Source organism: Coregonus lavaretus (genome assembly GCF_964263955.1).
Source record: "Coregonus lavaretus genome assembly, contig: HAP1_SCAFFOLD_2409, whole genome shotgun sequence".
NCBI lineage: Eukaryota > Metazoa > Chordata > Actinopteri > Salmoniformes > Salmonidae > Coregonus > Coregonus lavaretus.
Genome location: NW_028160768.1, coordinates 67,148 through 81,819, shown reverse-complemented (window position 1 = coordinate 81,819; position 14,672 = coordinate 67,148). Strand labels below are relative to the sequence as shown.

Sequence of the window (14,672 nt, the reverse complement as noted above, 5' to 3'; positions counted from 1 at the left end):
TACCATTTTCTTTCAAACCTTTTATTTTCTTCTAAAATGTTGCTACAGAAATGGAAGCACTTATATACAAGTGATTAAAGTTCACTAAACAATATTGAATATTAAACTATGAAACAAATGTTTACTACTAAACCTTTGTATTGATCATAAACTGTATAATTACACAATACTGCACCTTACTAAACAATACATGTTTAAATGTATAATTATTATAATCATGTTTTTCTTAGAAAAAAAGCAGAATCAGCATTTTTCTCCTTTTCAGGGGCCTTTTGTAACCCGACACCCCCATCAGACTCCAAATCCCCGTCTTCAAGTTGTGAGGGACTCAGACGTTGCCTGGGTGATGATATTAATTAATAGTAATTTCGATCCGAATGTGCAAATTGTCCAAATAGATACGCAAGGTAGATGGATTATTTTAAATATGGTATTGGACCATAAACAGATATGGCTCATTAACCTTTACGGACCAAATAATGATGATCCACAATTCTTTGACAAGATGTTAGCTATTAAAATCAGATCCAATAATAATATCAGAGGATTAGAAATACAGGGCTTAAAAACAAAGGTGTCATTGTACGCAGATGATTCATGTTTTCTTCTAGATCCACAACTAGAATCCCTCCAAAGCCTCATAGAGGATCTAGATACATGTTCTAACCTCTCTGGATTAAAACCAAATTATGACAAATGTACTATATTACGTATTGGATCACTAAAAAATACAATTTTTACATTACCATGTAGTTTACCAATAAAATGGTCTGATGGTGATGTGGATATACTCGGAATACATATCCCAAAGGAAATAAATGATCTCACTTCAATACATTTTAATAGAAAGTTAGCAAAAATAGATAAGATCTTACTACCATGGAAAGGAAAACACCTGTCAATTTGTGGAAAAATCACCCTGATTAACTCTTTAATATTATCCCAGTTTACCTATTTGCTTATGGTCTTGCCTACGCCTAGCAAACAGTTTTTTAAATTATATGAGAAAAAAATATTCAATTTTATTTGGAACGGCAAGCAGGACAAAATTAAAAGAGCATATTTATATAATGAATATGAATTCGGAGGACAGAAATTATTAAATATTAAAGCATTAGACCTATCACTAAAATCTTCAGTCATCCAAAAGTTATACTTAAATCCGAACTGGTTCTCAATCATATTAGTAAGATTGTCTCACCCACTGTTCAAGAAAGGCCTTTTTCCCTTTATTCAGATTACAACCTCTCACTTTCAGTTATTTGAAAAGGAAATAATCTCCCAAATGTCACCATTTCTAAAACAAGCCATAGAAAGTTGGTTGCAATTTCAATTTAATCCTCCAGAAACGACAGAACAAATAATGCAACAAATATTGTAGTTAAATTCAAATATACTAATTGACAAAATACCTTTATTTTTTGACAGAATGTTTAAAAAAGGTAAAATCTTCGTAAATGATATCATCGGTAGGACTGGTGGAGTTATGTCGCACATGCAGCTAACAAAAACATATGGAAATGTCTGCTCTACCCAAAATTACAACCAAATAATTGCAGCCTTACCGCAAAAGTGGAAGAGGAAAGTTGAAGGGGGAGAAAGTAAGGAACTTGTCTGTCGGCCTTGCATTAAAGAACATCATTGGTTAAAGAAAACTGTGATAAATAAAAAAGTATATCAGTTTCACTTAAGGACCAAAGGATTGACAGCCGTCCCATATAGATTGCAAAATAGTTGGGAAGAGATCTTTGACGTACCGATCCCATGGCATAGTGTTTATGAACTGACACGCAAAACGACACCGGATTCAAAAATTAGAATCTTTCAATTTAAATTATTATATAAAATTCTTGCTACCAATAGAATGTTATTTATATGGGGGATACAATCTTCCCAGCTCTGCAGATTTTGCTGTGAAGAGACAGAATCATTAGATCATTTGTTTTGGTTCTGTCCATTTGTAGCTTGTTTTTGGACACAGGTCCAGGAATGGCTAAAGGATTGCAATATTTACCTGGAACTAACCTTGCAGATAGCATTACTGGGTGATCTGAAAAGTCATAGTCAATCAATCAATAATATAATAATACTTTTAGCAAAAATGTTTATTTTTAATTCACAATCTGTAGAAGCAATGAGAATAGAAAGGTTCAGAACTTTTGTAAAACATCACAGTACGGTTGAAATACATATGGCAAATAGAAATCCTATTAGGAAGGTGTTAAGAGATAGATGGGAGGTATTGAATAGAGTTGAAGGATGGGACTAATAACAAATAACAACAAATAATAACAAAGATAGCTAATAATGTAAGCATACTGTGTCCATAATAAGTATATAGGTTGTATGTTGGGAGCTTTTAGGAAAGAGCACAGTTAGAAAGATATGGCATTTAGAAGAAAACCGGATGGACATCATGAAAATGATCGGAGAGGTTGATAGTAGAAGAAGTTCAGGAGCAAAAAAAATAAATAAATATATATATATATATATATATATATATATAATTATTGTAAAATTAACTCTGTCCATAAGGTGTAGATAGTAAGTATAGACCGGAAGTAGAGGCCTGGGATTTGTTGTTCACTAATTTACTCCAAGTAGGGAAAGGATGGTGGGGTTGAAAAGTAATAAAGGGGAATATATATATAAAAAATAAAAAAAAACATGGGGGATTGGAAGTGATGCAGACAATTACATTGATAGAAGATACAATCTATCTGCAATATTAAGCTGATCCATTCCCCCCTAAAAAAAAAAAAAAAAGAAAAAAAAAAGAAAGTAGGGCCATGGGATAGGGTCAGAAAGGTCAGTATGTTTGATAACTGGTTACAGAGGTGACATAACAAGCATAATGTCCATTATAACACAGTGAAGTAGAGGTGGGAGCTAAAAGCAGACATGGACAGTGAGACGGTGTGAGGAGGTCAGGGGTGAAACACTAGATCAGGACAGGTAGAAATGGCAAAGCTGGAAATAGACACAGAGACACATTCTGATCATGGTTCAGACCTGACCTGAGACACCCAAACAGAAGATGCCATAGCAAAGTCCTGTCCAGTAGGCTATATGGGATTTCCTTTCATCAAAATACAACACATGGAAATGTGTCCAGTGTGTGTGTGTCTGTGTGTCCAGTGTGTGTGTGTGTGTGTGTGTGTCCTGTGTGTGTTTGTCCAGTGTGTGTGTGTGTTCAGTGTGTGTGTGTGTGTGTGTGTCTAATGGGTGTGTGTGTGTCCAGTGTGTGTGTGTGTCATGTGTGTGTGTGTGTTCAGTGTGTGTGTGCCCAGATTGTGTGTTCAGTGTGTGATTGTGTGTTCAGTGTGTGTGTGTTCAGTGTGTGTCCAGTGTGTGTGTGTGTGTGTGTCCATTGGGTGTGTGTGTGTCCAGTGTGTGTGTGTGTCATGCGTGTTTGTGTGTTCAGTGTGTTTGTGTCCAGTGTGTGTGTCTAGTGTGTGATTGTGTGTTCAGTGTGTGTGTGTTCAGTGTGTGTCCAGTGTGTGTGTGTGTGTGTGTGATTGTGTGTTCAGTGTGTGTGTGTGTGTGTGTTGAGTGTGTGTGTGTCCAGTGTGTGTGTGTTTGTGTCCAGTGTGTGTGTGTGTGTGTGTGTCCAGTGTGTGTGTGTGTGTCCAGTGTGTGTGTGTCTAGTGTGTGTGTGTGTGTATCCAGTGTGTGTGTGTCCAGTGTGGGTTTGTGTCCAGTGTGGGTATATCCAGTGTGTGTGTGTGTATCCAGTTTGTGTGTGTGTGTGTGCAGTGTGTATGTGTGTGTCCATTGTGTGTGTGTGTGTCCAGTGTGTGTGTGTGTATGTGTGTGTCATGTGTGTGTGTGTCCAGTGTGTGTGTGTGTGTGTTCAGTGTGTGTGTGCCCAGTGTGTGTGTTCAGTGTGTGTGTGTTCAGTGTGTGTGTGTGTTTTCAGTGTGTGTGTTCAGTGTGTGTTCAGTGTGTGTGTGTTCAGTGTGTGTGTGTCCAATGTGTATGTATGTGTGTGAATCCAGTGTGTGTATGTGTGTGTGTGTGTCAAGTGTGTGTGTGTATACGTGTTCAGTGTGTGTGTGTGTGTGTGTGTGTTCAGTGTGTGTGTGTGTGTGTGTGTGTGTGTCCAGTGTGTGTGTGTGTGTGTGTGTTTTTATGTGTCCAGTGTGTGTGTGTGTGTGTTTATCCAGTGTGTGTGTGTGTGTGTCCTGTGTGTGTGTGTCCAGTGTGTGTGTGTTTGTGTCCAGTGTGTGTGTGTGTGTGTGTCCAGTGTGTGTGTGTGTCCAGTCTGTGTGTGTCCAGTGTGTGTGTGTGTCCAGTGTGTGTGTGTCCTTTGTGTGTGTGTGTGTCCTGTGTGTGTGTGTCCAGTGTGTGTGTTTGTGTCCAGTGTGTGTGTGTCTGTGTCCAGTGTGTGTGTGTGTGTGTGTGTGTGTGTGTGTGTGTGTGTGTGTGTATCCAGTGTGTGTGTCCAGTGTGTGTTTGTGTCCAGTGTGGGTGTGTCTAGTGTGTGTCTGTGTATCCACAGTGTGTTTGTGTGCAGTGTGTATGTGTGTGTCCAGTGTGTGTGTGTATGTGTGTGTGTTGTTGTTGTGTGTGTTCAGTGTATGTGTGTTCAGTGTGTGTGTGTGTGTGTGTGTGTCCAGTGTGTGTGTTCAGTGTGCGTGTCCAGTGTGTGTGTGTTCAGTGTGTGTGTGTGTGTGTGTGTCTCCAGTGTGTGTTTGTTCAGTGTGTGTATCCAGTGTGCGTGTGTGTGTCCAGTGTGTGTGTGTGTGTGTGTGTGTGTTCAGTGTGTGTATCCAGTGTGCGTGTGTGTGTCCAGTGTGTGTGTGTGTGTGTGTGTATCCAGTGTGCGTGTGTGTGTCCAGTGTGTGTGTGTGTCCAGTGTGTGTGTGTGTATCCAGGGTGTGTGAGTCCAGTGTGTGTGTGTGTGTGTGTGTCCAGTATGTGTGTGTCCAGTGTGTGTGTGTGTGTATCCAGTGTGCGTGTGTGAGTCCAGTGTGTTTGTGTGTGTGTGTGTGCAGTGTGTGCAGTGTGTGTGTGTGTGTTTAGTGTGTGTGTGTCAGTGTTACCATGGTTATTATTTACAGGGACACTGAGGAGTCACCATAAACCCCAAACCCTGGATAGAGGGGCTCAGTGAATGTGGTGTAGAATGTGTACAGGTGGGTCAGTGTGTCAGAGGAGACTCTGTAGAAGGACAGAGTGCCGGCTGGCCAGTCCAGATACACTCCTACTCTGTGGGAGCTGGAGGAGGGGACGTCTATGGTAGTGGACTTATTATTGTGACAGGCATAGTAACTGTTGTCAGAGCAGAGCAGATTCCAGGACTTGTCATTGTATCCAAGACAACAGTCATGACCACTTCCTCTCCTGCTGATTCCTTTATATGCCACTCCTATAACAGCCCCTCTCCCACTCCACTCTACCTCACAGTAACAGCGCCCAGTCAGACCCTCTCTACACAGCACCTGTTCCCAGTCCTCAAATCTCTCTGGGTGATCAGGATGCGGCTGCTCCTCTCTCCTACATGTCACCTTTCTGTTCTCCTCAGACAGAGAGAGGAGTCTGTTTACTGTGTTTGGGTCCAGTGTGAGATCACAGACATCTGATGGATAAAACCAGACACAATATTAGAAATCATCATCATTCACATTAGAATGTTAACTCACTTTTCACTAATTATTTTAATGTAGATGTTTCTAGGTATCAAAAGGAGAAGTTAAGGTAACTTGAGATTTGTTCAATGCTCATATGTTATACTGTATGGTAATATAAAACACACTAATTCCCATTAATTACACACATCCTGAACAAGCATGAAAACACAAACACACACACACACACACACACACACACACACAGACACAGACACACAAATTGTCAAAGCAACTCTTAGTACACTTTGGTGTCCCTGATTTGTGCTTCTGTAGAACTACAGCTGATATTTAATATGACCAAGTAAGTAATGTAGGTGGTCTTTGACTTTGACTTCACTTGAATTAAGACGTATTCTTAGTCATATTCTTCACAGCAGTCAACACTCACATTTTCTAAGTCCAGGTTTCATTGTGTTCTCTCCACCATGTTCCACACTGTAGCGGTAAGCACAAGAACAGACAGTCATTGAGAGATACACTTGAACTCACACAAACACACACACACACACACACACACACACACACACACACACACACACACACACACACACACACACACACACACACACACACACAAACAGTCAGTATATACATTTGTCCAAGTGTGTGTGTGTGTGTGTGTGTCCACTGTTTGTGTGTGTCCAGTGAGTGTGTGTGTGTGTGTCCGGTGTGTGTCAAGTGTGTGTGTGTGTGTGTGTGTCTGTCCAGTGTGTGTGTGTATGTCAAGTGTGTGTGTGTGTGTGTGCCCAGTATGTGTGTGTGTGTGTCCAGTGTGTGTGTGTGTCCAGTGTGTGTGTGTGTGTGTTTGTTTGTCCAGTGTGTGTGTGTGTCCTGTGTGTGTGTGTGTCCAGTGTGTGTGTCCAGTGTGTGTGTATGTCTAGTGTGTGTGTGTGTGTCTAGTGTATGTGTGTGTCCAATGTATGTGTGTGTCCAGTGTTTGTGTTTGTGTGTCCAGTGTGTGTGAGTATGTGTGTCTAGTGTATGTGTGTGTGTCTAGTGTGTATGTTTGTCCAGTGTATGTCCAGTGTGTGTAAATCTTTGTGTTTGTGTGTGTCCAGTGTGTGTCCAGTGTGTGTCCAGTTTGTGTATGTTTGTGTGTGTGTCCAGTGTGTGTTTGTGTTTGTGTGTGTGTCCGGTGTGTGTCGAGTGTGTGTGTGTGTGTGTGTCCCGTGTGTGTGTGTGTGCGTGTGTGTCCAGTGTGTGTGTGTGTGTGTTTGTCCAGTGTGTGTATGTGTGTCCATTGTGTGTGTGTGTATGTTTAGTGTGTGTGTGTGTGTCTAGTGTGTGTGTGTGTGTCCAGTGTGTGTGTGTGTCCAGTGTGTGTGTGTGTGTGTTTGTCTAGTGTGTGTGTGTGTGTCCAGTGTGTGTGTGTGTGTCTAGTGTGTGTGCGTTTGTGTCCAGTGTGAGTGTGTATGTGTGTCCAGTGTGTGTGTTTGTCCAGTGTGTGTGTGTGTGTGTGCGTCCTTTGTGTGTGTGTGTGCGTCCTTTGTGTGTATGTGTCCAGTGTGTGTGTTTACAGTGTGTGTGTGTGTGTCCGGTGTGTATGTGTGTCCAGTGTGTGTGTGTGTGTCCATTGTGTGTACTTATACACGTGCACACACACACACAGACACACACTGGACAAACACACACAAACACACAACACACGACACACACACAGGACACACACACACTGGACACACACACACTGGACACACACCCACACACACTGGACACACACCGGACACACACACATATTGGACACACACACACACTGGACACGCACACACACAGGACACACACACACACACACACACACACACAGACACACACACACACACACACACACAGTCTTTCTTATAACTTAGTCCAAGTGGTGGTCAGAATGTTTGTCTTAACTAGCCTGATAACTCCAACATGTCTGATATGAACATTGACATAAACCCTCTACATACTTGAGTTTCTCCAGTCTGCAGTGTGGATCCTCCAGTCCAGCAGAGAGCAGTCTGACTCCTGAGTCTCCTGGGTGATTGTAGCTCAGGTCCAGCTCTCTCAGGTGTGAGGGGTTTGACTTCAGAGCTGAGGCCAGAGAAGCACAGCCTTCCTCTGTGACTAGACAGCCTGACAGCCTGCAAAGAGTCAAATCATATTAAAACCACGTCACGATCGTTAGACGGAGTAGACCAAGGCGCAGCGTGATGAACAAACATACTTTATTATCTTTAGTGATAATAATAACAAAACAACAAACGAAAACGACACGTGAAGTCCTAGGTTTAACACAACCAACACGGAACAAACCAAACGGCACAAACCAAACGGAACAAGATCCCACAACTATTGTGGGAAAACAGCCTGTATAAATATGGCTCCCAATCAGAGACAACCAGCAACAGCTGACACTCGTTGCCTCTGATTGGGAACCACTCTGGCCAACATAGATATAGAACACATAGAACTAAAACACAGAAACACAAACACATAGAATCTACACACCCTGGCTCAACATATAGAGTCCCCAGAGCCAGGGTGTGACAGTACCCCCCCCCCCAAAGGCGCGGACTGCGACCGCGCCTCCAGATAAACCAAACAGGGGAGGGCTGGGTGGGCATTCCTCCTCGGTGGCGGTTCCGGCTCCGGGCTTGCCCACCACCCTCCAATAATCCCCCCGTAGCGCCCCTGGTCCGGTCTGGCCCTGCTGGCTGGAGCTGGACTGGACATCGTAGGAGCGGATTGCTTAAGCTCCGGTGTGGAGCAGCTGACCGGTACCTGACCAGGCACCGGTGACCCAGGCACGGGTTGTGCCGGACTGACGACGCGCACCCCTGGCTTGGTGCGTGGAGCAGGAACGGGCCGGACCGGGCTGACGATGCGCACCCCAGCCTTGGTGCGTGGAGCAGCAACGGGCCGGACCGGGCTGACGATGCGCACCCCTGGCTTGGTGCGTGGAGCAGGAACGGGCCGGACCGGGCTGACGATGCGCACCCCTGGCTTGGTGCGTGGAGCAGGAACGGGCCTTACCGGGCTGACGACTCGCACCCCTGGCTTGGTGCGAGTGGCAGGAACAGGCCGGGCCGGGCTGGCGACGCGCACCGTAGGCTTGGTGCGAGTGGCAGGAACAGGCCGGGCCGGGCTGGCGACGCGCACCGTAGGCTTGGTGCGAGTGGCAGGAACAGGCCGGGCCGGGCTGGCGACGCGCACCGTAGGCTTGGTGCGAGTGGCAGGAACAGGCCGGGCCGGGCTGGCGACACGCACCGTAGGCTTGGTGCGAGTGGCAGGAACAGGCCGGGCCGGGCTGGCGACGCGCACCGTAGGCTTGGTGCGAGTGGCAGGAACAGGCCTGGCCGGGCTGGCGACGCGCACCGTAGGCTTGGTGCGAGTGGCAGGAACAGGCCGGGCCGGGCTGGCGACGCGCACCGTAGGCTTGGTGCGTGGAGCAGGAACAGGCCGGGCCGGACTGGCGACGCGCACCATTAACTTAGTGCGGGGAGCAGGAACGGGCCGGACCGGACTGGTGACGCACACCACTTGCTTGGTGTGAGGAGCGGGACTGGGTTTCGTCATAACCCTCTGCTCCCTCAGCTGCCTACCCAGTTCCTCTCGCCGTGCCTCTATTCTCACCTTCTCCCTAATCGCCTCCAATAGCTCCACCCTCTGCACCACTAACGCCTGCTCCCTCTGCACCAATAGCCACCTTAACCTGGTGGCCTCCTCACCTAACCTCCTAATACGCCCTGTAGCTGCCTCCTGCTGCCCCGTCGCCCATGCCGTGTGCCCCCCCCCCTAAAAAATGTTGGGGGTTGCCTCTCGTCCGTCCGACGACGACACTGTTGACGCCGTTGCTCCTCTCTCCGTCGCGCCTCTACCGTCTCCTTCCATGGACGGCGATCCATCCCGGCCTGGATTTCCACCCAGGTCCAGGACCCCTTTCCGTCCAAGATCTGCTCCCACGTCCAGGCTGCCTGCTCCTGGACACGCTGCTTGGTCCTGGTATGGTGGGATCTTCTGTCACGATCGTTAGACGGAGTAGACCAATGAGCAGCGTGATGAACAAACACACTTTACTATCTTTAGTGATAATAATAACAAAAAAACAAACGAACACGACACGTGAAGTCCTAGGTTTAACACAACCAACACGGAACAAACCACACGGAACAAACCAAACGGAACAAGATCCCACAACTATTGTGGGAAAACAGCCTGTATAAATATGGCTCCCAATCAGAGACAACCAGCAACAGCTGACACTCGTTGCCTCTGATTGGGAACCACTCTGGCCAACATAGATATAGAACACATAGAACTAAAACACAGAAACACAAACACATAGAATCTACACACCCTGGCTCAACATATAGAGTCCCCAGAGCCAGGGTGTGACACCACACTGCTATTCTTTGGTGGTCAAAATAGTGGCAGTATATTTTTTCAACATTTTCATTAATACCAGTGTCCTGAAACCTGCCATATATATATTATTATTAGAAAAAATCATAATATTGTGTGTAGAGAGAAAAATGTATAGTACGAATATTTGAGTAGACTGACCAGAGCAGTTTAAAAAGCAGTATCAGTCAAAAGACAGACATCATTATTTACGGTTCATTCATGATTATTATAATCATGGTAGCAACTAACAGCAAATGCATTCAACAAGTTTGTAGTCACAAGCTTGATGTAATCACTGCAGGCAAAGAACATGGGACCAAATACTAGACTGTTGACTACTTTAATACACTAGATAAATAAAGTAATTTCTGAAAGGGTAAAACAGGTATGTATGAATACCCTCAAATAAAAGGTGACCTTCTGTACGGTTGCCTAATATGAAACATTCTATCTCAAATCCAAAATGATGGAGCATAGCACCAAATGTAAAACTGTAAGCTTCACTGTCCAAACACATATGGTGTGGACTATGTGTGCCTGGTAAACACATGTGGATCTGGTGAACAGTTATCACTTGTTGACCAACTACAGGAATACTGACCTCAGAGTCTCCAGTTTACAGTGGGGATTCCCCAGTCCAGCAGAGAGCAGCTTCACTCCTGAATCCTTCAGGTCATTGTTACTCAGGTCCAGCTCTCTCAGGTGTGAGGGGTTTGACTTCAGAGCTGAGACCAGAGAAGCACAGCCTTCCTCTGTGACTAGACAGCCTGACAGCCTGCAAAGAGTCAAATCATATTAAAACCACACTGCTATTCTTTGGTGGTGAAGATATTGGCAGTATATTTTTTCAACATATTCAGATATATCAGTGTCCTGAAACCTGACATATCTATTCATAAATTAATGAATGTTTCATTATTAGAAATGATCATATATTGATTGTAGAGAGAAAAATGTATAGTACAAATATTTGAGTAGACTGACCAGAGCAGTTTAAAAAGCAGTATCAGTCAAAAGACAGACAGTGAGGTATCAGATTTAGATTGTATTGAGTATACAGTCCACACCATATCTAGTTTGACAGTGAAGCTAACATTTTAAATGTGGCTCTATACCGCAGCATTTTGGATTTGAGATCAAATGTTTCATATAAGGTGACAGTATATAATGTCACCTTTTATTTGAGGGTATTTTCATACATATCTGTTTCAACATTTAGAAATGAAAGCACTTTATGTATCTAGTCCCCCTATTTGAAGAAGTCATAAGTGTTCTGACCAATTCACTTATAGTGTATTAAAGTAGTCAAAAGTATAGTATTTGGTCCCAAACTCGTTGGTTGCATTTGCAGTTTGTTTTGGTTGTGTTTTGGGTTATGTTTTGCCCAATAGTAACTGAATGGTGGATGATGACTGGAGTAATTTTCTGTCTAAGTGAGTAGATAACATGTTTCTAAACACTACTAAATTAATCCTGATGATGACATGATTAATAAAAATCATGAATGAATCATGAATAATAATGAGTGAGAAAGTTACAGAGGCTACAACTGTCTCCTGAGTGGCGCAGTGGTCTAAGGCACTGCATCGCAGTGCTAACTGTGCCACTAGAGATCCTGGTTCGAATCCAGGGTCTGTCGCAGCCGGCCGCGACCGGGAGACTCATGGGCGGCGCACAATTGGCCCAGCGTCGTCCAGGGTAGGGGAGGGAATGGCCGGCAGGGATGTAGCTCAGTTGATAGAGCATGGCGTTTGCAATGCCAGGGTTGTGGGTTCGATTCCCACGGGGGGCCAGTATACAAAAAAATAAAAATGTATTCCCTAACTGTGGGTCGCTCTGGATAAGAGCGTCTGCTAAATGACTAAAATGTAAATGTACAACAAAACAAGCTAACCTCTCACCATTACCAATAACGGAGGGGGTATGATCCTTGTTCCTCTCTAACTTTCTCATTCATCATCATTAACGATTCATTCATGATTATTCATAATCATGATAGCATCCACATGAATGTAGAAGTGTTCAGAAATATCTTCTATTCTTACTGACAATACAAGTGAAGTGACTCCAAAATGACAGGACATTATTCACCATTCAGTTTCTATTGGGAAAAACATCATCCAAAACACAACCAAGACAAACTGCAAATGTATTCAACAAGTTTGTAGAATCACAAGCTTGATGTAATCACTGTGGGTAAGGAATATGGGACCAAATACTAAACTTATGACTAAATGAATTTGTCCAAATAATTACGTATTTTTCAAATGAGACAACTACCTACATAAAGTGCTTTCATATCTAAACAGTAAAACAGGTATGCATGAATACTCTCAAATAAAAGGTGACATTCTTATAGTGTATTAAACTAGTCAAAAGTTGAGTATTTGGTCCAAACTCGTTGGTTGCATTTGCAGTTTGTTTTCCTTGTGTTTTGGGGTTGCATTTGCAGTTTGTTTTCGTTGTGTTTTGGGTTATGTTTTGCCCAATAGTAACTGAATGGTGGATGATGACTGGTTTAATTTTCTGTCTAAGTGAGTAGATAACATGTTTCTAAACACTACTAAATTAATCCTGATGATGACATGATTAAGAAAAATCATGAATGAATCATGAATAATAATGAATGAGAAAGTTACAGAGGCTACAACAAAACATGCTAACCTCTAACCATTAACCTCAAATAAAAGGTGACATTCTGTAATGTCACCTAATATGAAACGTTTTATCTCAAAGGCAAAATGCTGGAGTATAGAACCAAATGTAAAACTGTAAGCTTCACTGTCCAAACACATATGGTGTGGACTATGTGTGCCTGGTTAACACATGTGGATCTGGTGAACAGTTATCACTTGTTGACCAACTACAGGAATACTGACCTCAGAGTCTCCAGTTTACAGTGGGGATTCCCCAGTCCAGCAGAGAGCAGCTTCACTCCTGAATCCTTCAGGTCATTGTTACTCAGATCCAGCTCTCTCAGGTGTGAGGGGTTTGACTTCAGAGCTGAGACCAGAGAAGCACAGCCTTCCTCTGTGACTAGACAGCCTGACAGCCTGCAAAGAGTCATATCATTTTAATAATAATAATATGCCATTTAGCAGACGCTTTTATCCAAAGCGACTTACAGTCATGCGTGCATACATATATATATTTTTTGTGTGTATGGGTGGTCCCGGTGATCGAACCCACTACCTTGGCGTTACAAGCGCCGTGCTCTACCAGCTGAGCTACAGAGGACCACATTTTAAACCACACTGCTATTCTTTGGTGGTGAAAATAGTGGCAGTATATTTTTTCTACATATTAAGATACATCAGTGTCCTGAAACCTGCCATATCTATTCATAAATGAATGTATCATTATTAGAAATTATCATAATATTGCTTTTAGAGAGAAAAATCTATAGTACAAATATTTGAGTAGACTGACCAGACCAGTTTAAAAAGCAGTATCAGTCAAAAGACAGACAGTGACGTATCAGATTTAGATTGTATTGAGTATACAGTCCACACCATATCTATTTTGACAGTGAAGCTAACATTTTAAATGTGGCTCTATACCGCAGCATTTTGGATTTGAGATCAAATGTTTCATATGAGGTGACAGTATATAATGTCACCTTTTATTTGAGGATCTTTTAATACATATCTGTTTCAACATTTAGAAATGAAAGCACTTTATGTATCTAGTCCCCCTATTTGAAGAAGTCATAAGTATTTTGACCAATTCACTTACAGTGTATTAAAGTAGTCAAAAGTTTAGTATTTGGTTGTAAACTCGTTGGTTGCATTTGCAGTTTGTTTTGGTTGTGTTTTGGGTTATGTTTTGTCCAATAGTAACTGAATGGTGGATGATGACTGGAGTAATTTTCTGTCTAAGTGCGTAGATAACATGTTTCTAAACACTACTAAATTAATCCTGATGATGCCTTGATTAAGAATAATCATGAATGAGTCATGAATAATAATGAGTGAGAAAGTTACATAGGCTATTGTTAGAAATTGCGCAATTCAAATCTGGTATTGGAATAAGAGAAAACATAATCAAGAGATATTCAATCCAAGCTAAATTTATTATATGCAAAATGTATGTATGATAAGTATGAAAGTTCGTATACGGGCTCACTGAAAAACCACGCAGGGCAGACAGAGAACTAAACCATTGTTTACAGGTACTTTCTCAAATACTCTGACAGAGAGTTCCCACCTCTTCTGTTGGCCAATCAGGGTAAAGGACTGAGTGTGGTTTAGACTTTAATCAGCCAATCCGTTGGCGCACGGGTTGGTCCCAACCCCTCGGCACTCCACCCCAGGCATAAGTTGAACCTGTAGAGTCAGCACTTTTTTGCAGTACCCATGTCCTTGGAAGGTTCACAGATCACAAAGAAGCAGTGTTCGTATCTATGAGAAATACAAGTCTTATCTATCCTTCCCCTAACGTTCCTTACATGAATCATAGCCTGTTATGTGAAACAATTTATATCAGTACAGTTCAAACCTATGCTCCTCATTAATGCATTCCTTCTAAGCTATTCATCACATACAGATCCAATTATCAGAAAAATAGAACCCAACACTACAACAAAACATGCTAACCTCTCACCATTACCAATAACAGAGGGGGTATGATCCTTGTTCCTCTGTAACTTTCTCATTCATCATCATTCAC

At 43.0% G+C, this 14,672-nt stretch overlaps 2 protein-coding genes across 2 annotated transcripts in view; both read right to left on the bottom strand.

Annotated features, from left to right (window-relative positions):
- Nucleotides 1–4,152: 4,152 nt before the first annotated feature.
- On the bottom strand, nt 4,153–6,088 carry LOC311121466 (stonustoxin subunit beta-like). Its single transcript, XM_084195956.1, has 2 exons — nt 6,022–6,088; nt 4,153–5,581 (listed from the first exon to the last, which is right to left on the bottom strand). The coding sequence occupies exons 1-2, from the start codon at nt 6,041–6,043 to the stop codon at nt 5,058–5,060; spliced, it is 546 nt and encodes a 181-aa protein (XP_084052082.1). The 5' UTR covers nt 6,044–6,088; the 3' UTR covers nt 4,153–5,057.
- A 1,418-nt stretch (nt 6,089–7,506) lies between these two features.
- The window catches only part of LOC311121464 (NLR family CARD domain-containing protein 3-like), a gene marked incomplete at both ends in the record, with an annotated part of 68,729 nt that continues 61,563 nt past the window's right edge, over nt 7,507–14,672 (bottom strand). Inside the window, 3 exons of the mRNA XM_084195954.1 lie at nt 7,507–7,741; nt 10,606–10,779; nt 12,884–13,057. Of these exons, the coding sequence (XP_084052080.1) occupies nt 7,507–7,741; nt 10,606–10,779; nt 12,884–13,057 (583 nt within the window). The remainder of the gene's footprint in view (nt 7,742–10,605; nt 10,780–12,883; nt 13,058–14,672) is intronic.

Excerpts from the sequence above, each read along its gene's own strand:
- LOC311121466 (XM_084195956.1), bottom strand. The coding sequence starts at position 6,043 with ATGAAACCTGGACTTAGAAAAT. Across the intron at positions 5,582-6,021 it reads GAAACCTGGACTTAGAAAAT|ATGTCTGTGATCTCACACTG; the intron begins GTGAGTGTTGAC and ends TTTATCCATCAG.